This window comes from Crinia signifera, chromosome 3 (genome assembly GCF_055691185.1).
Source record: "Crinia signifera chromosome 3, ASM5569118v1, whole genome shotgun sequence".
Taxonomy (NCBI): domain Eukaryota; kingdom Metazoa; phylum Chordata; class Amphibia; order Anura; family Myobatrachidae; genus Crinia; species Crinia signifera.
The window spans coordinates 292,314,403-292,338,078 of NC_139219.1; the positions used below are offsets into that span (position 1 = coordinate 292,314,403).

Genomic DNA, 23,676 nt, shown 5'->3' on the forward strand with positions numbered 1-23,676 from the left:
TGGAATGGAGTAACAACGCTGTCCGGCAACCACAAATACTGTCTGCTTGATTTACCTTGCAATCCTATTACCATCTGATGAAAGTATAGTTGTAGATCTGCTGTATTTCAGTAAAGGTTATTAATCCGTAATGATTTTTTCTCTTTTAGGTGATCCTGTGAATTTGAAGGTGTGGAAGATTTGATGTGGCGAAGGTACACATTTCATTATACTATGTAATTTTTTAATGTTTACGCTTATTCATTAGATCAGTGGTTTCCAAACTTTGTGCCTACCTTGGGCAGTAGTTCCTTGAATTGGTGGTCCAGGAGCAATTCAAATTATTTATGGTTAATGTAATAGGCAAAAACAGTGCTTATGTCTTCCAATCATAGTGTTTGGGCTAACCAAAGCAAATCATTTCCCTTACCACATTATTGAACCTAAGGATTACATATAAAAACAGTTTAATTGAATAACTTTTTTCAATAAGGAATGTGGGGCCAAGGGTGCCCTGAAAAACCGGATACTGAAGGGTGGTAGGATTCAAGAGTTTGGTAACCACTGAATTATAGATCAAGCTTGGCGCAGTGGTAGTGTGTGTGTACGTACAGATATTTCCACATACATCTAGCCTCCTTGTGCTTTAATCTGTCCTTTGAATTGCACCATGGGGTGACTGTGTAGCATTGAGCATCTTTTGCATGGGTCCTCAAACTGCGGCCCTCCAGATGTTGTGAAACTACAAATCCCAGCATGCCTTGCCACAGTTTTAACTCTCCCTTATAGCAAAACTGTGGCAAGGCATGCTGGGATTTGTAGTTTCACAACATCTGGAGGGCCGCAGTTTGAGGACCCATGATCTTTTGCATGCAACTACTTCCATTACAATGTATCTTAGTGTATTTGTAAAACTGTGTGAACAGAAAGCACAAGCAGTTTTTGCTGACTAATACCCTTTTTACACCAAAAATCCCGGATCCAACCCAGCATTTGGAACAAGGATCCAAGCCGGGTTGGATCCAGGACTTACTCAGTTTACACCGCAGTGTAGCCGGAGGCAGCGCTTGGAAATGACATCTCCAAGCACCGGGACTACAGTCATCCCTGCCGGGACCGCCGATCACCATGCTTAGGGCAGCCCCCGTGCACACACACCCCCCTACCCCCCTAGCCACCGTCTGGGAGGTGAATGGATGCCGCACACAGGCATCCATTCATCTCCTCCGCTGCTGTCTGCAGGGTATAGCAGACAGCAGCGGAGACAGTGTGCCCCACTCCCGCCCCGTCCAAACTGCAGACGCTGCGGTCCCCAGGTTGGACGTCCCCCATTCATGTAAACGGGAGCTGGGTCTATTGACCCGGCATTCCCGTTTACACCAACCTATACCCAGGTACTAGCTGTGTTCTACCCAGGTAGAAGTCCCGTGTAAAGAGATACTGCGTTACCCATTTACGCCGCCGCTGACCCGGGTCTGACACACCCCACCCAAATTTAATGGGCCCTACACACGCAGTGAGTTTGCAGAGTGTTCTGAGTGATGCTCAATGACTCAATGCACATTGTTGTGCCAGAGCTGTGCTGAGAGATCTGTCAGGGAAAGTGTTCTCCTGGCACGCTGGATATTAATCGCTAGGGCTATAGCGCCGCGCTATTGCTATGCCTTTACACATGGAGTGATGTAGGGGCATTTTCTGAGCGATATAGTAACATCACTCAAAAAATGGCCTGACATCGCTACGTGTGTAGGCTCCATTACTCTCTTTGCATATGTTACATCTACCCCACCTGCAGTGCAGCATGATTTTGCCCATTTTGAGAACAAATCCTTAAGTTTTTTTTATTTCCTGCCCGGGGTGGTGCTGTCTGCTGTGCTGCTTCTGGCACAGGCTGATCTGTATCTCAAAAAGAAAAAGGGAAAAATGACTGCACTAATGTACACCTAGAAACCTACAATTGCAATCTAATTAACAATGGAGTAATTAAACCATGCCGGTACCAATAACAAAATATTTTTTATTCTGGATAATTAATAAATATTAAAAGAAAAATCATATAAACTCCACATTATTAAAGACCAAATTTGGTCATTAAAAATACCTTAAAAAAAAAGGGGGAAGGGGGGAGAAATGGAAAGGAAGGTAAGAATTTCGGTTGGTGGCTGAAAAGTACGGTACCGTATTTAGATGAACCAGCTGTTTTTTTTTGTCCATCTCTTTGTTAACGTCACTGGTGGTGTTTGTTGTAGGGAAAAGAGTACCCCAATGGCAGCTTTATATGGAGGATGCAGAACCCCTTGCAGTGTAGTCGCCAGGTTGATATTAAGGGGTACCTCTGGGTGATAGAAAGTCCCTGGAATAGAGTCTGGTGTAGAAAATCTTCAAAGGTTCAAGATGGTTTTCTTGTAGTATACGGCATCACTGGATGGAATTTTGTAAAGTCAGCCACTGTGAATTCACCAACGCGTTTCACTCCACTGGGGAGCTTTTTCAAGGTGTATTGAATCTCGGAACCCAAGTAGGTTTTCATACCTTCACAAGAGTAGTGAGTGGGAGGGTACTGGGCTCATTTAATTACTCAATTATCAAAACTTATATTAAAAATATACATTTAATAATGCAGATCTGTGAGCAGGAGACATAAACATTTATAACTAGCATAAAAACAAGTTCTTTAGAAAGATATATTTAATAAACAGTGAAAATAAAGTTTCCGGATGTCCGGAAGTGACGTGTTTCCGCTGTTTGGAATGCACAGTACTTCCGGTTTCTATGGAGACGGGTTGCAAGCCTCTGTGCTGAGGCTGTGCTCCCTCCCCATTCATTGCATCCACTTAGATAGAAGACGGCACAGTGGCAACGAGGTTGTCTACTATCAACAAGATAAAGCCCACATTCTGTGCGTCATCTTAGGTGGAGGGCGGCACTGTAGCGGCGGAATTGCACCTATTAATCCCCACTAGGGGAGAGGTGTTTAATAAATAAATATATTATGACATTTGTATACAGAGGATTAGAAGCGGTGGCCATTTTGGATATGGGCAAACTCGACTTCAGAGCCCACATTTGGGAAATGGTTCTTTTTTTGTTATTTTTTCCTTGTTAAATATGGTGAAAATGAATAGCTAATAGATATAGATATATATACTAATAATGAAAGATCTATATAGTGATAGCGGGTGAAAGGAGTGATAAGGGATATTGGGTAGGGATATTATACATAGAGAAAAATACATATTTGTGTCATTGTTTCAACAATGGCCAATTTTGCAGATAACATGTATATATCATTTCTATGACAAAATATTTATAGTTATATCCAACTAGAGGGAATGTTTAAATAACTGTATAATGTGATTAAATGAGGTAAAGCAAAATGAAAATATTTATAATGATAAACTAAAAAAATATTGATAATAAAATATATAATAAAGAATTTGAAAATAATAATAAGAAAGTAATGGTCTCAATACAGACCAGACTGTACTAGGAGGTAAATAAAAACAGTACAGATTTTGAAAGGTACAGGGTGCTAGAATGAATGCTACATAATAAGTCTAGGTAGGAGAATATACATATCTGCAAGGTAGAATAGCCTAATCGGGGAAGGTTATTAAAGAAGGCATAATTACTAAAAGTTTATAAACATTCAGGTTAATTGGTACAAACTGATACACAACTAGTCACGTACGGCCATAAGGGACTATAAGAGCAGGGGAGTCTTGCATTACTGTGTGCATTATTTCGTTTTCAATGACACCTTTCTGTCCACTTTTTATACTCTTCCTATTATGTTGGTGTTTTTACTTACAATAACTTAAAAACTGTTTTTTAAAATCATTGGTTTAAGATACATATAAATGTTTATTGCTGACTAATTACCAGATTTCGTTACATTTTAGTCAACTCTGATATTTGATATAGCAAGAAAATACATTGTGTTTTTTATTGTTTTTCTTCACAAATACGTGGTAACTCTGTCCTTTGTTGTATCTACCTGAGGCTCCTGACAGTAATCCTAGGCACAGTCTCTTGAGGAACGTGTCTCTGTGTACTAGACTATCACCAAACAGCAGCAGCTATTTACTTTATGCTTTCCGGTTTCGCTGGCCTTGTTCAATGATGCGTTTCCAGATAAACATTCTCTTATCTGTTTCTATTCTGGATGTAATTGTTCAGGCTCTGGTCAGTGCCACAGACATTGGTGGTTGTAAAGGGGGCTACACACAGAGAGATTTGCTGAGCTTTCTGAGCAATGCTAGATCACTCTATACAAATGTCAGCGATGTCCAGACCAGCCAAAATTCCTGAGTTGGCCCCGGGAACAACCCGCTGATGCTCTGTCAATTGGCCTCCGTCCAGCTGCCCCTCTCACACCAGAAAATGCAGGGACAAGGGTGGTGGGAAAGGGGCCAACCCGGGAATGTCCCTTCTTGATCCAGGGACCAATTTCCTGGGTAAGTCACTGCAGTTTCTGGTGTGAAAGGGGTATGTGTGATCTGTCTACGGTGAACATACTAGCCCTGACCAGCAATTAAGTAGATTTATCCAGCATGCTGGATATTAATCGCCGGGCGATAGTGACGTGTGGCGCCTTGTATAGCTATCGCTATGGCCCCTACATACGGAGCGATGCAGGGGCATTTTCTAAGTGATCTAGTTAGACCACTTAGAAAATTCCTGGAAATCACCAGGTCAGAATCAACTTTATTGGCCATGTATACTTGCGCATACTAGGAATTTGACTTGGATTGACTTAGGTACAGCAGGTTTGATAAAGCTGCTACTTATAGCAGGGAAACGTGTCAGGTGTTTTATTGAATCTGAGGAGAGCACCTTTGGGGACAATCCTACTATTTATTCCACACAATCAGGAGGACTGAATTCATTTGAAAAGGTGGACTAAACCCTGTAAGAGGAACTGCAAAACCAGTAAAGCTGCTTGCTTATTTTCACAAGAACTGCATCTGGATTGTCATCATCCAAGGACATCCATCCAACTTGTGGCGACCAGCCTGGTAAATATTACAACAACCTCCGGAGTTACCCCTTACCCCTCCATACAAACTGGAAATACTGGCTAAAACTGTCCCCAGACCCATTGCATATTGGTGCGGAATACTCTTCTCAGAACACACACACACACACATATTTTTTTTATATATATATTTTCATTTTTATTGCTGTGCCAATGTCATATGAATTGTGTATTTTATAATTAAATCAATTGTTGTTTTACTGTTGTGCAGCGCTGCTTTCTATGCTCCTGGGATATTCCCATCAGCATATTCTTTGCATTTTTCCACTTGGTGAGGACTGACCATCCTCTATTAAAGCAGCTGCTTTTTAGAGAAAACACACATACCAAGCGCTCAGAAAAATAACCTTGGTTATTTCTTCACATCTGTGTGTGTGTACCAGCTTAAGGGTGCATACACTGGGCGATTTTTGGATTTTTTTTGTAAGCAATCTGTCTAGATCACTAAGAAATTATTTACACATCGCCCTGTTGGTACTCTGCATAGCCAAGGGACCGCACATTGCCATCATCTGCTCAAATCTTTAGCACATGCAGTCTTCAAGATCTAGATAGATCGCATGCATGTGCATAAAGATCACCGATTTAACCACTGGTTGGCACAAATCGCTCAGCACACGTGTGTGTGTGTGTTTGTATAGGGCAATGTTTGCGAACTAGATCACTCAGCACAAAAGTTAAAACACACAATGTTTATGGGCCTTAAGAGAAAGTGGCCCAAATTGGATGCCTTTGATGTCCCCATAGGTCCCAGAGCCCCCCCCCCCCCCCCCCCCTCCTGGTGGCAGGGAACAGGGGTCTCATGCAATACATAACATGTGTAAGGATGTATCACATGCAATCCTGCTGCTCGGGAAGGTCCTGAGCGGCTCTGTGGGATCGGCTGACCATACACTGCTGCGATACATCAGTCGTTTATGGCCACCTTTCAGAGTGTTTCCATTCATTTCCCTCGTTAATGTTCCGATCGGTCGGTGGGGGCACTCGCTTGGCCGGTGGACAAAAGGAGCAGGGACCTCAGTAGATGTAATTGTTTTGTTGCCCATTGAGCTCTGTGATATTTTCTTTTATATTCTTCTGATCTCTAAAATATTTGTGGAGAATAATTGTATCATAGAATACGGCACCTAAAATATATTCATACAAGTGTCGTGTCCATTTTTCATACTGGATAATGTCGGTTGGTCGACCGTCATTCGGTCGACGCCACTAGTTCGACATACTGCAAGGTCATTAGGTCGACATGGTCTAGGTCGACAGTCAAAAGGTCGACATGGGGTTTTTCACTGTTTTTTGAGCCAACATGCGGTATTTCATGCCCTACCATCCACTAGGGCGTGGTGGATGAATAAAATGGTGTGCCCGAAACATGCAGTGGGACGCGGAGCACTTAATTGTGTGTCCATGTCGACTGTGTCAACATTAGGGTAAAAAAAGTGCAAAATCCCATGTCAACCTTTTGATTGTCGACCCAATGACTAGTCGACCATCTTTAGGTCGACCAACCAATCCATACCCTCTTATACTTGTGGATTTTATTTTATACTTTATATATTTAATATTTTTCTATATATCTGATTATTATTATTTTAATTTGAGCTTCATACTAACATGATTTTTTTTTTTTTTTTTACTGATCTGCTTCTTTAATCAGTATTGTGGATTTGGTGGAGGGGGTGGGTTCCGCCGCCTGCCTATCAAACTCTCCAGTACCCATTCATTCAGTGTACAAGCCTCACTGCATACAGATTTCATAGATCTTGTATTTTTCCCATTAAATGACTGTGGTCAGATGACTTGGCTCATCCGCATTGCTCAGCTTGTTGTGGTTTAAGGTCTTCCTTATACTTTCTATCCACATATTGTGAAAACATTCTTAGAAAACTGTGCGGGTTACGCAATCGATGACATAGAACAGACACGAACTCTGTTTGTCACATTTTTCTTTTCTGTTAAGTAAAGTTTCACCCCCTTATAGCAGTATTACAGCCAAATAAGGTTATAATATATTGTAATTGTCTAATCGGTTCTCTCAGTCCCCATATCCCCCGGCAGGAGCACATGTGTAGTCATTACTCACACTCAATTTTAAAAGATCCTCAAGTGAATCTGATTATCCCACTGGTGATTGTGGGGCAGATTAAGCCCGGTGACGTGATAAAGTGGCTGGTACTTCCCGGCTAATCCGCTCCTGTCAAGTTACAGGCTGGGTTTGAAAAATGGCAGGAAATGATTGGCCATTGATAAAGTACCAGGCACTTTATCACTTCAAGGAGCTTAATGAATCTACCCCTCCTAGGGGAGACCTGGATTGTTTGTGGTCCAGAGAGTTTGGGTACCTATGGTGTAATACATTATACGGCCTACTGATACCCCTTTCACACCGGCCACTCGGGAATTACCCGGCATTTTTGAGTGCCGGGTCATTTTTCCAGATGAAGCCTGGCCCCAATTCACACCAGAAGCAAATTACCGGGTTAAAGCATTTCAATCCAGGAATTTGCTAAAAACCCAGACTTTGGTGTGAAAGGGTCAACACTGGACTTAAATCCCGGCACTCCAACCCTGGTCAAGGCAGGTGCCTCCCCTGTTTGAATTCTGAATTGTGCTGCATTTTTACGCCAATTACTGAAAGTATCAGTGCCAATTCTTATTAAGATGGACTGATCACATTATACATAGTCCAACTTTAACCGCAAAATTGTTAGAAAAACCACTGCCTATACCTATCTGTTTTCTTTTTACTTTGTTTTAGTTTATTATATTGTCTATATATATATATATATATATATATATATATATATATATATATATATATATATATATATATATATATATATATATATTTTATTAAACCTATAAAAACTTAATTTTGCACTGTTATTAACTCTTCATGGTCCACAAGCCTAGGGCACACATGCACAGTCTTTTTCCACAAATTACTCTCTCCGGTCTTGGGAAACACACACAGAGGCTCCCACAGACTGCTGCACTGAGCCCAAGACTTTTGGATATAATGAACTGTATATACTGATCTCCTTACAAAGAACATCTCTCTCCTCAAATGGCCTTAGTTTGGTTTGTTTTATCTGTATGACATTTAACCCTCTCCACCAAGCCCACAAAAATGATCCAGTGCGGCTTGCCTAATTGCTTCCACACGGTAATGGAGAGAATGTTGTGAAGCACAGTATGCATTATAGAAGCACTCTGTTACCTTGTGTTTAGGGGATTGGGTAGGGTAAAAGACTGTTCTTATGTAGGGAACACACCAGAAAGATCATGAGACAGTCAAAGGTCACACGATCTGATCACGATCTGTAGCCAGTTGAAGGGATCGTTTTCAAATCCTGGCTGCAGCAGGTGGGATCTGCAAAACGACCAGCTGAGATGCGCTTCGTATCGGAATCAGATCTCAAACATGCCCAATGTACATACAATCGGTCTAGATTGTATTGAAATTGGGGGAGTTGAGGCCAAATCGTTCAGGTGATTACCCAGCATTACTCTGAACATGTCTGTCCGGATACTTCATTGTCACCATGACGCACATAAAGCATACATGTTTTTATTTTTTTGACGGTTTATAATAAGGATATAATATGACCAGGTAAACGCCACCCCAATAGTAAGTTAATTCTGTGCGGATTTATCCTCCTATAGATACCCAGCATAAATGAACGGCTTCTTTTTTTTTTTGCGATGGTCGCAGATGAAAATGACACACTGTCGGGAGAAGAAGCAGGGGAAGTCGTTGGTCGGAGGAGGAAGCTTCTCCGACCAGCGACCATGAGGGGGCTGAAAACAGGAGCGTGCCGTTATCACCGGTGCATACTCCAATCGCCCAGCGACCATATTGTCAGTGATAAATGACCGTGTGTACACAGCTATAGTTAGATTCAGTGGCGGATCCAGGGGTGGGGCTGCAGCAGAGTTCAAAATTCAACTAACTCGCTAGTGCCTGAAGCAGTGTCCCCTCACAGAGAGCCATGTGAGGGGACACTGTGCACGTATACAGTGTCCACGGGGACCCCTCTGACATTCAGCATCAAAAACTTTGTGTTGGCCACATTCTTGTTGATCCTTCACTTGTGTCGATCTAGCGTCACTGTCTCTCTTAACATGGTCGACCCAAGCTTAGATGTCGAACTAGACAGTCGACCATCTTATTGTCAATCTAAGCATGGTCGATCCTTTACCCTAGAACCCAAGTTCCAGGCCTCTGACAACAGGCGTGCACTATAGACCTGGAAGCATCCTGGAAAACATGCAGTTTTGCTGTATCCTGAATTGGGTTGCTATTGGAATTGGATTGCTTTTGTATCCTTAATTAGATGGCTAATAACAGTATTGATATTGGCTAATGATAAGGTCCTTTATTTGTCTACCCCCCTTCCACTTTCTTCAATCTTCTGTAGAACATACTTGAAAAATATATTGACCACTGCCATTCAGGTGTTTTATGGCGATACCCTATAGATCAGCCATGGCCAATCTATGGCCCTCCAGCTGTTGTGAAACTACAAGTCCCATCATGCCTTGCCAAAGTTTTGCTATTAGGGAATGCTAAAACTATGACAAGGCATGCTGGGATGTGTAGTTCACAACATGCCTGTTCTAGATATTGAATATGTATACTTCAGAACCATGGTTCTGTTTCCCGAGGCAGCTGTTTTAAGTAATGTCTGATTAGCCTGGAAGCAGGAAACTGAGACACTTATGTTTTTCTTCAAACAATGCTCAGAAGAAAACTCCTCTCTTCCACCAGACAGAGGACCCTCACCCAAATCCTGTAATGGGGCAGAGCAGGCGTACACTGCTCACTAACCCTTTCCACACTGCATGTCATTAAAGCCATGTTGTAGATGGCATGTTCTATGTTTAGGGCTTCACGTATGAAATGGGAATAGACCCCAAGGTTAGCGTGATTATAGTCAGAATTTGAATACGCTCCCGGTTACTTCTCTGTTCCTGTAATGCTCTTATTGTGGGAGGTTTACCTCTGGTATCTGTATCTCCACATCAACTTCCTCCTCCTTGAGCAAATACTCTGTCTTTATTTTAATAAAGCAATGACACAAGCAAATAATCGGATAAGAATGCAGCCTATCAATTCACGGGAAACTAACGTCACCCAGAAAGTGATACAGATATTGCTAGGGAGTTTAATCAGCTGTGTTTGGTATATTGACCCAGACTACAAAATGGCGGCATCCACTGCAGTTGACACATGCATTGCAATAAAGTCTTCACACGGAGTGCATGACCTTTAAAGGCCACGCACACAGGATATTACCTGCCAACAAATTAAGGGGGATAGGTAGGTGGGGACTCCTGAAGGGAATCCACTTATGTAGCTTTAGGCTTATATGGCCTTCCGTTCCCTCCCAGTCTGCCTTCCCTTGCTGGCGTTAACAACTCCCTCCCCACCAGCCCGCAATGCAGAGTACCTCCCAGCTCCCCTGCATGCAGCATACGTATCCCAGTCTGCCTGTTTATGTACTCTCTCTGGTTAGTTTAGCATATTTTGTAAATTAATAATTGAGTGTGTATATATATATATATATATATATATATATATATATATATATATATGTGTATATATATAACCAATGGTGGTCTTTATGTATGGGCCACTCTGCAGGTACATGCACAGAGGTATTCTCCACATAAAGCTGTGGCTTGCAGGTTTTGTGAATAGGTAATAATTGTTTTAGAATGTGTATTTAATACATATTCAAGATAAAGACACTAGAGCTCATTTTCTGTGTTCCTTTTACAGTGCCACCCAAACTAGAAGATGACATCAGAAGAGGTGCTTGTGGTTGCCAAGTTTGACTATGTGGCCCAGCAAGATCAGGAACTTGATATTAAAAAGAATGAACGACTTTTGCTTCTGGACGACTCCAAATCCTGGTGGCGCGTCCGAAATTCCATGAACAAAACTGGCTTTGTGCCTTCCAATTATGTAGAGCGAAAGAACAGCGCCCGCAAGGCCTCCATTGTGAAAAACTTGAAGGATACATTGGGTAAGTGTAATCATAGTTACTTATGTTTAGGTCGTGTTTGCACTGTCCCACTGTTTTGGTATTTTCTACTATAGACTAAGAAAGTATACTGAATTCCCAAGACTAGGTATGTGCTCACAATCTTGGACAGGACAGGCAGAGGAGTAGCTAGGTGACATGGTGCCCAGAGCAAGGGTATTTTTTACCCCCCCCCCCCTCCAGTAATTTTTCCTTCTTATAGTAATGTCTGTAACATGCCACTACCATACAAACCATAATGCCGGTTACACATTACGCCACACACCGTAATGCCCTTTTATTCTTTTTATGCCACACACCAATTGCTGCTTAGATTCATAATGCCCCACCCCACTATTGCTGCTTACACACACAATGCCCCATCCCACTATTGCTGTGTACACACAATGCCCCACCCCACTATTGCTGTGTACACACAATGCCCCACCCCACTATTGCTGCGTACACACACAATGCCCCCCCACTAATGCTGCATACACACATAATGCCTCCCCCACTATTTGCTTACACACATAATGCCCCCCCCCCCACTATTTGCTTACACACATAATGCCCCCCACTAGTGCTGCTTACACACATAATGCCCCCCACTAGTGCTGCTTACACACATAATGCCCCCCACTAGTGCTGCTTACACACACAATGTCCCACCCACTAGTGCTGCTTACACCCATAATGCCCCACCCACTAGTGCTGCTTACAGACATAATGCTTCCCTGCCAGCATCTCCCGACGACTTCTAGCAGAGGAGGGAGAAAATGGAGTGAGCAGCATGGCCTCTCTCCTCCTCGGCTCCTGGAGCTTCAGCTCCACCAAAGACACTCTTCCTATGCCACCCCCCTCCATCTCGCTGGACAAATGTCACAGGCTGCGGTGGTGTATTTTATCCTAACTTCTCACCTTCTGGCTGTTACTTGCATCTAAGGAAGAAGCCGTTTCTCTTTGAACCCAAGATGACTGATAAGAAACTATTATTTTTTAATGAATCGGCCATCTTGGATTTCAAGAGGCTGGGTGAGATGCATGAAAAGACGCTGAGATGGGGCTGCCTATGGGCATATACTATGGCCCCAACCTATGTATGTGCTGAAATTTGTACTTATATCCTTGGTGTCTAATATGCTTATAGTGTCTCCTGCTGAGAACGTGCCGTGTGTCTAAATTTCTATGTGGCAACTATATTACTTTATCCAACATTTCTGATTGTCTGGGGATTTCCTTATTTATAAATAGACTAAATCATTGGGTTAGTAGTAATCTACTGGTTGTGCTCCAAAGGGACATTTTGCTGTAACCTGAAAAATCAGCTTTCACAAACCCCATATTCATTGAGGTTGTTCTGTATGTGTGATGTGCTGTTCTGTATGTGTGATGTGCTGTTCTGTATGTGTGCTGTGCTGTTCTGTATGTGTGCTGTGCTGTTCTGTATGTGTGCTGTGCTGCTCTGGTGCTCTTTGACTGAATTCATGTGCAACAGACCTACGAGGACTCTGCAGACCATTCCATTTTGGACAGGATGTTGATGTTTATGTTGCTGGGATGTGACAAGCCATAAAGAGATTGGTTAGAACTTGGGGTTTTTGTTGTCTGTGTTTTATAAAGCTGGTGAATTATTTAGAACAGATCTAGTTTTTTATGTATTTGGGGTAATTTAACTGATATGGGTTTATGTACTAAGTGGATGCTCATAAAAGCCACCATTCCCTTCATGTTTAAGCCTAATCTTTAAAAAGCAAATGCGTTCCTTCGACTTCCCTCCTTATTAATGGGTAATGTTAATATCCCTATTGACTCAGTTTTTCCTTGATATCCTCTTATCACACCTCTGTGCAATCTCCAACTTGCCCATCTAGCCATCCCCCATTGCCTCTGACACCTTTATCAACCTCCTCCCCTCTCCGCCCAAGCCTTTGCAACACAGTTCTCCCCAAAACACCCATTGTCAAAAAATCTCTTTTGGTTAGGCTCCTCTAGCATCAGTACAATCTCTATTATAACATTCTGCTCCACTGAAATTTGCCTTTCTCGCTTGTCTAGTTGTCATCTTTTGAACAGGGGCATAACTAGATATTCATAGGCCCCATGCCAAAATTTTGTAAAGGCCCTCTATTTAGCAACTGATGATAAATCTATGTAAAACATATGACTTAAACAGCAAATATGGCCCCCCTGCAGCTCTGGGCCCCACAGCAGCTGCACCCCTTGCACCTATGGTAGTTACGCTCTTGCATTTGAATGTCCTAATGTAGGCATGTCCAAACTGCGGCCCTCCAGCTGTTGTGAAACTACAAGTCCCATCATGCCTTGCCACAGTTTGCTAATAGGGAATGCTAAAACTATGGCAAGTCATGCTGGGATGTGTAGTTTCACAACACCTGGAGAGACACAGTTTGGACATGCCTGTCCTAGTGCTTACTCAAACAGGGCATGTAAAAATGAAACCTCCCCCTCTCTCCATCATCCACTTACTGTACCTCCCCATCCCTACCTCACAATGATCAGTGCTACAGTATCATCTGTTAGTCTTCAAACTCTAATCCCCGAGTCCTTCCTTGTTCCAAAACTGCAACTTCCATTTTCAGAACATCTCCAGGATTAGGTGGAGATTTTATCAAAGCTTGGAGAGAGATAGGGGGAGATATTTTTTTTTGTGTGGTGTGAAATAAAGTACCAACCAAAATATAACAGCTGTTTGGTTAGTATTTCTAACATCCGAGCTTTTATTATAGGTCACCCTTAGTAGTTCATTTACTAAGTAGAATTTGGTTGCTATCGTCCATAGAACTCCCATCTTGGCAAATAAACCCCTTAAACTCACCTTAGTCTACAGGAAAGTGTTTAAATGTTTTGGTGTTGTCAACTACAGCCTTCTCCTTTCACCCAGAAATTAACCACGGATCGCTCCGTGTGTACTTCGTTGAGCGATCCGTTGATGCTCGGTCCCGCACGTCACCATCGCCTGACTAGATTTATACTGCACACAGTATAAATCTAGTAAGATCGCCACCGTTCTCACCAGAGAACACTGCTCGGCACACATTGCTGGTGCATCGGGTGTGTGTGTGCTGAGCGATCTGTGCTTAATCACCTCACTCAGCATAGAGGCGCCGTCACCCCGTACGTACAGGGCATAAATAAGAAACACAGGACACATTAGCACGGGGGATTTCACTGGTAATGAAACGTGTTGAATAAAACGTGTTGAATAAAAAAAACTCAACACTGAGTGATTTTTGCCCATCCAAGCAATTTTCCCTGGTGTGGACGACTTTCCATAGAAGGCTGCTATAGATAGCCATCCACCCCAGTCGCTCATCTGCTGGCTCAGTCGCCCAGTGTGTATGGGCCTTTAGAAATGAATATGGTAATTGACCTAGCTGCAGCAAGGGGATAAGTCACTAGCAGCCATGCACTTTCTTTGAAATGCCTTCCAGCTGGACGTGGGCATGTCTCTATGTAAAGTGTCTAGTAGGTCTGGATGAAATTTTTTTTCAAGAATTCCCTATACATTCACTACAGATACATGAATGCTAGGAGGAAAACCATGTGTCCATTTAGGAAGTCAAATGCAAATCTTATATTAGTGGAATGTGAGTTACCAGTTCCTCTGTAATGTGAGCTGTATTGTGTCTTCTGACTATATGTAAGGGGAGAGAGGGACAGATTCTGACTGAGAGGAGAGAGACCTGCTGTAAACCATATGGTATATGATGTAAAGGCGAGATATTCATGTATACTAATGTATACCTTGATGGCGGGACAGTGCAGATATAAAGAAACCATGGCTTGGATCTTGCAGATTCCATTCTTTTCATATGAACATCACTTGTATGTGCAGGCTTCTCCTCCCCCCTAATAAGTACACATGATTGCGTGCTGCAGAGTACACTCACTGCATAAATACTTCTGCAGTAGTTGTATGGCTTTTGCATAAAAGAGAAACTTGTGGACAGAAAAAGTAGCAAATCACATCTATGCTCTGTATACCTTGTGTTGGAATAATCCAAATACCCAGAGTAATATTGTATATTGATTCAGTGGCAGGGGCCCATGTTTAAGAGACTAGCACAACCATTGTAGAGGACTTGGGGGTATTCAATCTGCAGGATTGGAGGACAGACAAAAGAGTGTCTTGTGTTGGTGCACCTAAGATACAAATTGACTTATAATACGTAACCTTTAATGATTCAAATTTAAAAATAGTTGCGAAATAAAACCAAAACATATAACAACACACAATTTAAAAAAAGGGGGGAATTAGCCCCTCACTCAGTGTGACCCCACTCCACCGTGTCCCTCTTATTGCTTTCTATATGAACTATAGCGCAGTTTTTAATTTGTGCGGGGGAGTTTACACTATTCCTCCCTGTAGTGGTTAAGGCACTTCGTTCACCATCAATTATCAGACCCGTTAATTAAACATATGTTCTAGGCGTATCATCAGTGTATATCAATTTGGGAGTCAGGGAAAGACCAGATGCCGCACAGGTAGTGTCGGTCTGCACCTAATACGAGTAGTAGTCCCGTTCCAGCGCCGCCGCTTACTCCTGGAGCCGCTAGTTACGCTGTCGGCTTGCCGCTGGTGAACTGAGTTTGAGGTGTGCAGGCGTGCACCTACCTCGTTCACTCAGCTAAGTGCAAGCTGTGAGGATGCTGGATCTGGCGCCAGAACCGCATCTCTCACTAGTGGTCACGGTGTTAACCGGTAACCTCTCTTGGCGCAACAGTATAGATCAAAATTACAATGGTATGCGGGGAGGGGAGTTGTGGGTTTAATACACTGCGTGTGTAGACGGTCCGTGTACGCTGTGCAAGAATGCTTCCTCAGGTCCTGTGTTAACATCTTGCCCACCGAAGCGTGGAAGCGTAAACTCCCACTCCGACGTTGTCCCCCTCCTGGAGATACCACATCAGTTCACACTGATGTTCTGTCTCTGCCTGCCTGGCTGGCTCACTGCGCATGCGTGAGATCTCGCTATTATCGCGAGAACTCGGGCACAGCCTGGAGCCAGCAGCAGGGCTAGCGTTGTCCCTGCAGTAGGGGATAGGACAACACTTGCTATCGGTGCGTTTACCCCTGAAGCCTCTACCCCCCAGCCCCCCCCCCAGCCACACACACACTACCTAACCATTGTTAGGTCCCTTCCCAACAATGGCCCTGGGCAGTGTGTCAGCGTGATGAGCACAGCTGCTATCGGCCATCACCAGTATAGAATCGGCAAATAAAACACGTGATTAATTTTTGTAATGATCTCCCCCCCCCCCCCCCCCCTTGAAAAATGGATAATAAATATTTTGTATAATACTAATACAGGTTGAGTATCCCTTATGCATACTTTCCAGAATGCAAATGTGTTTTTTGGTGGGTAAAAGAACTACTGGGGACATATGTCCTTGCACATATTTAGTGCCAGTTACAGGAGTGCTTGGCACTCAGTCAGTGCCTGAGATAGTACACAAACTTTGTTTCATGTTTTGAAACCTTGTTTCATACACAAATATAATATATTTGTTTGATGTGTATATACAACATAGATGCAATATACCTCATTGAAATAAAAATATCCTGAAATACGGAGTAATCCGTTATCCAAAATTCTTCTTGTCCCGAGCGTTTTGGATAAGGGATGTTCAACCTGCATACTGCTTTGTGCGGTCTGTTCTCACTGTACAAAGACCAGCGCTAGAAGTCTTCCTCAGTGTGTTGGTAATAGAACAATAATATAAATTGGCACAATAAGGGGAACCTTATATATATAATTGGCAATATGTGGTATTCAGATCATAAGTAGCAATAGAGGCATATAATATATGAAGATGTGCTGCCCATCCCCCGACTCCCCCAGTATTACTCCTTCTTCCTCCATGTAAGTGTGAGATGACTGGTGTGAGCTGGGAAACATGGCGTACGGTTACAGGTCATGTGTGGCGTGTGAAGGGACTGCTGAACAGTGTAATGAGGAGGAGAACAGAGGACTCTACAGTGACACTGAGCAGATTCAGTCCTGATGCCCCAGACTAGGAAACCCCCGGTTCCTGAGCGTACTGTCCGCACCCTTCTGGCACTTCCAGCTTCATTTAATATCTATGATAAAGCACACCCTACCTTAAATAGGATTTAAGCACGGCTAAGCCATTTTTGTTTTTTTTTACCCAGGGACATACAGGTTGTGGTAGCAGCTGGCTGAGTCACTGACTTGGGCTGTCTCTGCAATGCGCTAGTAAATACCTGCTGTGCACTTGCCTGACATCATGTAAATAAGGCATGTAAATTAGCTGCTCAGTCCCCTGGTAATGTTGAGGTTGACTTTGACTGATTCCCCCCAGGCCATGTGCATCCAGGCTGTTATCTACGTGTTTATACAAGTCAGCCTCCATCCCCAAGCTACAAGACCTCCAGGAGGTCAGTATCCTGTGACCTTGCGATGTCTCCTCCTACCCCCCCCCCCCCCCCCCCCACTCCCCCTTCTCCTTGCATTTTTGTGAGCAGTTCCTTGTCAGAAATAATATCAGGGCTGTTCAACAGGTCTACGGCTTAACCATTTGATTGCTGGTTCCGTAGGGCTAAGAGAAAAAATCCTTTAGAACACGTTGCAAGCATTCAGGTGGTGCTGATTCTGTATTTCTCTGCCAGTCTCTCAGTGTTATGCATTCAGCCTGATCATCTAGGCCTGAGACCATTATGGATCTTGCTGTAATATTATTGTGCCAGTTGGCTGACAGGAATGCAATAAGGAACATTTGTAATGCAAAGAATCACCACACTATCACGGAACAAAACTTCTATCTCATTAAATAGGGTTTTATTAGGCTGCTTTTTGTCAACATATAGATACATAACTTGGATTGTCTGACCCCCTATTACTAACCATTTTGATCCAGAGCATTACAAATCTCATTATACATAGAGCTGTATCCTATTAGTCACTGTAATTTACTGTGGATAATTAGTACCGACTGGGCTATCCCTGATGCGGGCACTTATTAGGGATTTGGTTTCAACTGCCTCAGGCATGCAAAAACAAATCCCTGATTCATTTTTTTTTTTTTTTGTTATTTTTGCTGCATAGTTTTGCAAAAATACATAGGTCTTTTACTGCTTTTTTGCACAAAAATACATAGGGTAGGGTATTGGGCAGTACGGATGGTGTAATGGTTAGCATTACTGCCTCACAGAGCTGAGGTCATGGGTTCGATTCCCTCCATGTCTCTAACTGTGCGGAGTTTGTATATTCTCCCCGTACTTGCGTGGGTTTCCTCCTGGTACTCCGGTTTCCTCCCACAATCCAAAAATATACTGGTAGGTTAATTGGCTCCCAACAAAATTAACCCTATAATGTCTGTATGTGGTAGGGAACATAGATTGTAAGCTCCACTGGGGCAGGGACTGATGTGAACGTTCAACTATACTCTGTAAAGCGCTGCGGAATATGTATGCGCTATATAAGAAACTGTTAATAAATAAATAATAAATAAATAAATAGGGTTCACAAATAGCCATCTGTTTATTTTTTGGGATGGTAAGAAGAGGGTTAATTGGATAGACAGATGAAAAATAATTGGTGAAAAAAAAAGAATTGTAGTAGATACCTGTGTATTTACGGCTAAGAATATGTATACCCCCATAGTATTCAGATTTTAGTGTCTGTGTTCCCTCCTGGCTGCGGAGTGCCTCCATGGTCCAAAATACATGATCAGTTACATGACTTCTATCTTAATTGGTCCTAGTGTATGTGATTTGTGTACTGCTAGTAGGTAGTTGCAGTTTGTCAGCTACACAGGCAGGAACACACATGAATAATTAAACCTTGATTGTACAGCACTTTGTGCCAGGTTGGTGCTACCCTGCCCTGTCTTAACATGTACTGTAATTGCGACTTTAAGCAATATTAGAGGTTGACCGTTTATTGGGATGTGCAATATTCAGATTTTTAGTTGGATGCTGTAGAGCGATTTTACTATGCAAGCGTCTAGGTCACCCTTCATGTGCCCCAGAGTTGTGCACACAGTCACCGTTGCGATTGTGATGCATTCCAGGGCAGTGACTGACAGATAGGAGAGGCATGGCTATGGGTACCCACTATGATGGTCCATCTTATGGGCATGTTATAGTGGTATCGCTGAACTGGTTACGAACTTGGACTGATGATCTCTCCCATTGAACACCATACTCTGATGGGCAGCCTGCACCAAGCACAGTGTTGGCACAGCTTTTCATGGTGCAACTGATGGTAGCATCTAAAGACCTACCTCCAAGCATGATTGCAGTGTCTGAAGACTAAAAGTGGGCATCTGATGCCTGGCTCAATCAGACACAGATGTTTACTAGTGGTGGAAGTTGTGTATAGTCAGGGACACTGCTGCGTGGATCTCAGGAACAAGCTCACAGCCTCTTAATTTGGTGGCTGAGGCATGAGGCACAAGTCCTCTTAAAAAAAAATATATATGTGTGTTTATATGTACTAAAATAACTAAATATAATGGGTACTTGTTTCCTAGCACGGCGCCCACTATGTTAATTGCATAAAGGACTATTCTGCGTTAGAAAAATCGCATCGCATGTGATTTTCTGGGGTGCTATGACATTAGGTATACAATAATATGATTGTATGTCCCAAAAATAGTTTAATGCACCCCACCACTATCCACGCCACCCCGAAGCGTGGCGAGCGCAGCGGAACGCGTCCTCTGACTTTTTCATTACCCCACTATCCACGTCGGCGTGGAGTTGATCTATATAGTGTGGCGAGCCACCGAGCCCGAAGCGTGGCGAGTGGACGCGGAATACATGTAAAGTAATACGCAGGGCTCGCTCCGCTTGCCACGCTTTGGGCTCGGTGGCTCACTACGCTCGCCACACTATATAAAATCAACTCCACGTGGATAGTGTAGTAATGAAAAAGTCAGAGGACACGTTCACACATCAGAGGGCACAAGGCTCGCTGTGCTCGCCACGCTTTGGGATGACGTGGATAGTGGGGGGTGCGTTAAACCTATTTTTGGAACATACAATCATATTATTATATACCTAATGTCATGGCATCGCACACCCTATAAAATCGCATGCGATGCGATGTCATGCGATATACTGGGGTACAATGCCCATAGAAAAAGACATAAAAAAAAAAATCGCATGCGATTTCTTTGCGGTGCCGTACATAGAAAATCTGGGCGCCGTGCTAGGAAACAAGTACCATATAATGCTTCACTTTGTTATTCTGGGATAAATAATTAAACATTAAAAATATGAATCCCTATATTCATTTTTGCTGTGAGTTTCTTATTCTCTTTGTAAAATAAGCCCCGGGTTGAGATCTAATTGATATTTCCAAAAGATCTTCTGGTCATATTACTTTGCCTGACTGTCTTGTCTTGTGGATGGGGTTAATGTAACATATCTTTATATTTAGATGTGGTTTTGTTGCGTAACATAAACAGCGTCCCCGCAGCTATATTTTCCCCTTGGTTAAAAAACTTCTTTTAAAAAAAAAAAAAAGGTACTTGTTTCCTAGAACGGCCACGATCGCGGCCATCGTGTACCTTTTAAGTTAAGGTACACGATGGCCGCGATGGACCCGATTTCCTTTGAAATCCGGTCCATTTTGCCGGCAAAGGGAAAATCGCGGGCATCGCGTCGGTCGGGACCATTAACATTGGCCCCGACGCGACCGACGCCCGCGATTTTGCCATAGGCTTCAATGTTAAAATATTTTTTAACATTGAAATCGGGAGCATCGGGTCGGTCTTGTGCCATTATAATGGCACAAGATGAGATGGACTTGATAAAGTCCATCTCACATAGTAAAAAATGTGAAATGGGCCAATATGACCCATTTCACATTAGATATGGCCCCGTCGTCACCCCACTATTGACGTGAACCTGAAGCGTGGCGAGCGGCGGCGGTGCGCGTCCTCCGACCTTTTCATTCCCCTACTATCCACATCGGCGTGGAGTTGAGAATATATAGTGTGGCGAGCGCAGCGAGCCACCGAGCCCGAAGTGTAGCGAGCGGACGCGTATAACTTCACAGGTATACGCGTCCGCTCGCCACGCTTCAGGCTCGGTGGCTCGCTGCGCTCGCCACACTATAGATTCTCAACTCCACGCCGACGTGGATAGTAGGGGAATGAAAAGGTCGGAGGAGGCGCACCGCCTCGCTCGCTGCGCTCGCCACGCTTCGGGTTCACGTCAATCGTGGGGTGGGGTTTACGCTGTAAAATTGGGGGTCTAGGAAATATTTTACATTGAATCCAATGTAAAATCGGGTCCCAGGGACCCTACTCACATTTGATTCAATAAAAAAATTGCGTCGGTCGCATCGCATGCGACCAAATCGCATGCGACGCGATCGACTCGATTTTTCCGACACAACCACCCCGATGGAAATCGGTGTGGCCGTGCTAGGAAACAAGTACCAAAAAAAAAAAAAATCTATTTAAGTAACAGCAAAATTAATAGTGGGATACCTGTATTTAAGTATGGTGAGGTCATGCTGGTACTTATGGTACCACAGATTACTTTCACTTGTCCCGAGTTGTTTTGCCTAGAATTACTCCAGAGAAAATGCAAACAAAAACCTATTCTGAAAAACCACAGTCTTAATGAACAGTGCTCTCCTAGCCATCCTGGGAGCTGCAGGGTTAATTCAGGGGTAGGACTGTCCAAAGGAATTGACTGTTTCCGTAGGAAGGGCCAGGTCATGTGACTGCTCTCCAGCTTCCCCCACCCCAGGGGCAGGAAGTTTCAGGCTCTGCTCAGGAGAGACACAACTTCCATACATCGCAGACATTGGAAAGAAAGCATGGATCTTCCAAACCTCTTCAGACACTGGTTCAGTAAGTCAGCCTGCCTGGAGACCACGGGTCTCTTCTCCGTGTTCTGTTCTGGCTCCGTTGTGTTCTGTAACCACCACCCATCTGCCTGCTGTAGACAAAGCTTCTTTATAGTCACTGCTTTTTCCCAGTGCATTGTGGTTGAGAAATGTCCCTCATTGTATCAGTGCTGAGTGCAGGAGGTCACCCATTGCTTGCACTGAGTGCAGGTGAAATGTCGCCAGCTAGCTGTTAGTGCGTCTTCCTTTAGCTGGTACTAAGGGCTTGTATACTACAGCCATGCATTAAGCCTGGATAGAAGCAGACCTGGTGTGTAAATGAGTTTTTTCAGACGTTTGTCCCTACAGGGCTGATGTCATCAGTGCTATTTTAAGATTTTTGTGTAGTACAGTGCAGTTTTTAACACATTGCTAATATTATTCATTCAGGACTCGTTCACATATGCTCAAGTGGCGGGACACGTTTAGACTTAGTGGTGCATTATTAATGCTTCCCGTGTGCTTTGCGTGTACTCATGCAATCTGAAATCACTAGTGAGGGGATAATAGTATGATAGTAGCTGTTTATAATGCGGTAATTGATGTGCAGGTGGGTGCGACTGAGCCCCTGGATTGTGTACCTGCCACTGATCTTATCTGTATATAAATACATATGTTTGGCATATGGAACGCCTTGGTGGCACAAAGGGGGTTAATGCAGCAGCAGAGAGTTCCTTTTAATTAAGGCTTTGTTTTGGGAGCATTTGAGCAGGGCTGCCGTAGACTTTGGCAACCAGTTGGGGACAGGAAATGGAAGTCAAGTCAAAGCTCCCGGCAGGATTAAGAGGCACCGAGAAAGGGGTTAAGGAACTTTTTTTTTTTCTCTCTTTAAGACTATTTAGGATTAAGAGCTTTCTGCTTTGTAGTTCTCCATCACAGAGACCCCAATGAGGAAATTTCCAGCAGATCTGTAATGTGTAACATATGGCTTTCCTCCAGCGGACAGCAGCACTACCAAACACCGACCTCCCCGCACGTCACAGCGCTCCCAGGAACAGCCGTGATGCTGGCTGTGACCCTGCCTGCTTCCATGTGTTCATATGGCATCAAGTATGCCAGTGAGAATTGTACCATATGTTTTAACCCGGTGGGATCTCTAATTGGCTGGTTGCTTTATGGGAGCAGCGCTACTGCATTTCCTCTATCGCTTCTTGGGACCGGAGAAACGCACATCTGGCCTGCAGCAACCAATCATTCCAGATATCAGTTATCTTGTGCATGCTACAAAGTAACAAAGAATGTGATTGGTTGCTAGGGGCAACGTTTTTAGAAGGTTTGATTAAAGGATGAGTTCTTAGTACATAAGATGTATGGGCATGTATACTAGCTGTTGTCTGTTTGCCATATTTTGTGTAGGTTACAGCAGTAGTAGCTATCTCCAATGGAAGTGGGACCACAAACCTAAGCTTGCCCTGTTACCCAAGCATTCCTCTGATGTGGGGAAACAGCCAGCAGTCTCATTTAGAAACCATCTGATAGATGTGGTTTGCTTGCAATAACCACTAGAGGGTCAGCGGCTGTGTGGGCTCCCATGTATTGTGCTATGAGGGCAGAGTTAGGACCTCTCCATACAGGCCCCGGACTAGGCCCTCATACCTGTGTGCATTCAGTGAAAGGATAATTGCACTGTGGCAGGGGCACAAACACAATGCTAGTAGCTGAGCACTGATGTAAATAAGCTGGTTACCAGAAGCGATGAGAGGTTATCTTGGTAACAGGAAACATCTGCAGGCTACAGGAA

At 43.5% G+C, this 23,676-nt stretch overlaps 1 protein-coding gene across 2 annotated transcripts in view; it reads left to right on the plus strand.

The window, feature by feature from the left end:
* Positions 1–23,676, plus strand: part of NCK1 (NCK adaptor protein 1) — a 103,807-nt gene that overhangs the window by 64,460 nt on the left and 15,671 nt on the right. The window contains exons 2-3 of one of the 2 annotated variants that reach the window (XM_083178458.1): positions 150–194; positions 10,800–11,046. In XM_083178458.1, the coding sequence (XP_083034584.1) occupies positions 10,818–11,046 (229 nt within the window). In that variant the 5' untranslated portion in view covers positions 150–194; positions 10,800–10,817. Of the gene's footprint in view, positions 1–149; positions 195–10,799; positions 11,047–21,783; positions 21,901–23,676 lie in introns of those variants that run through there. The other variant, XM_083178459.1, reaches the window with a different exon arrangement.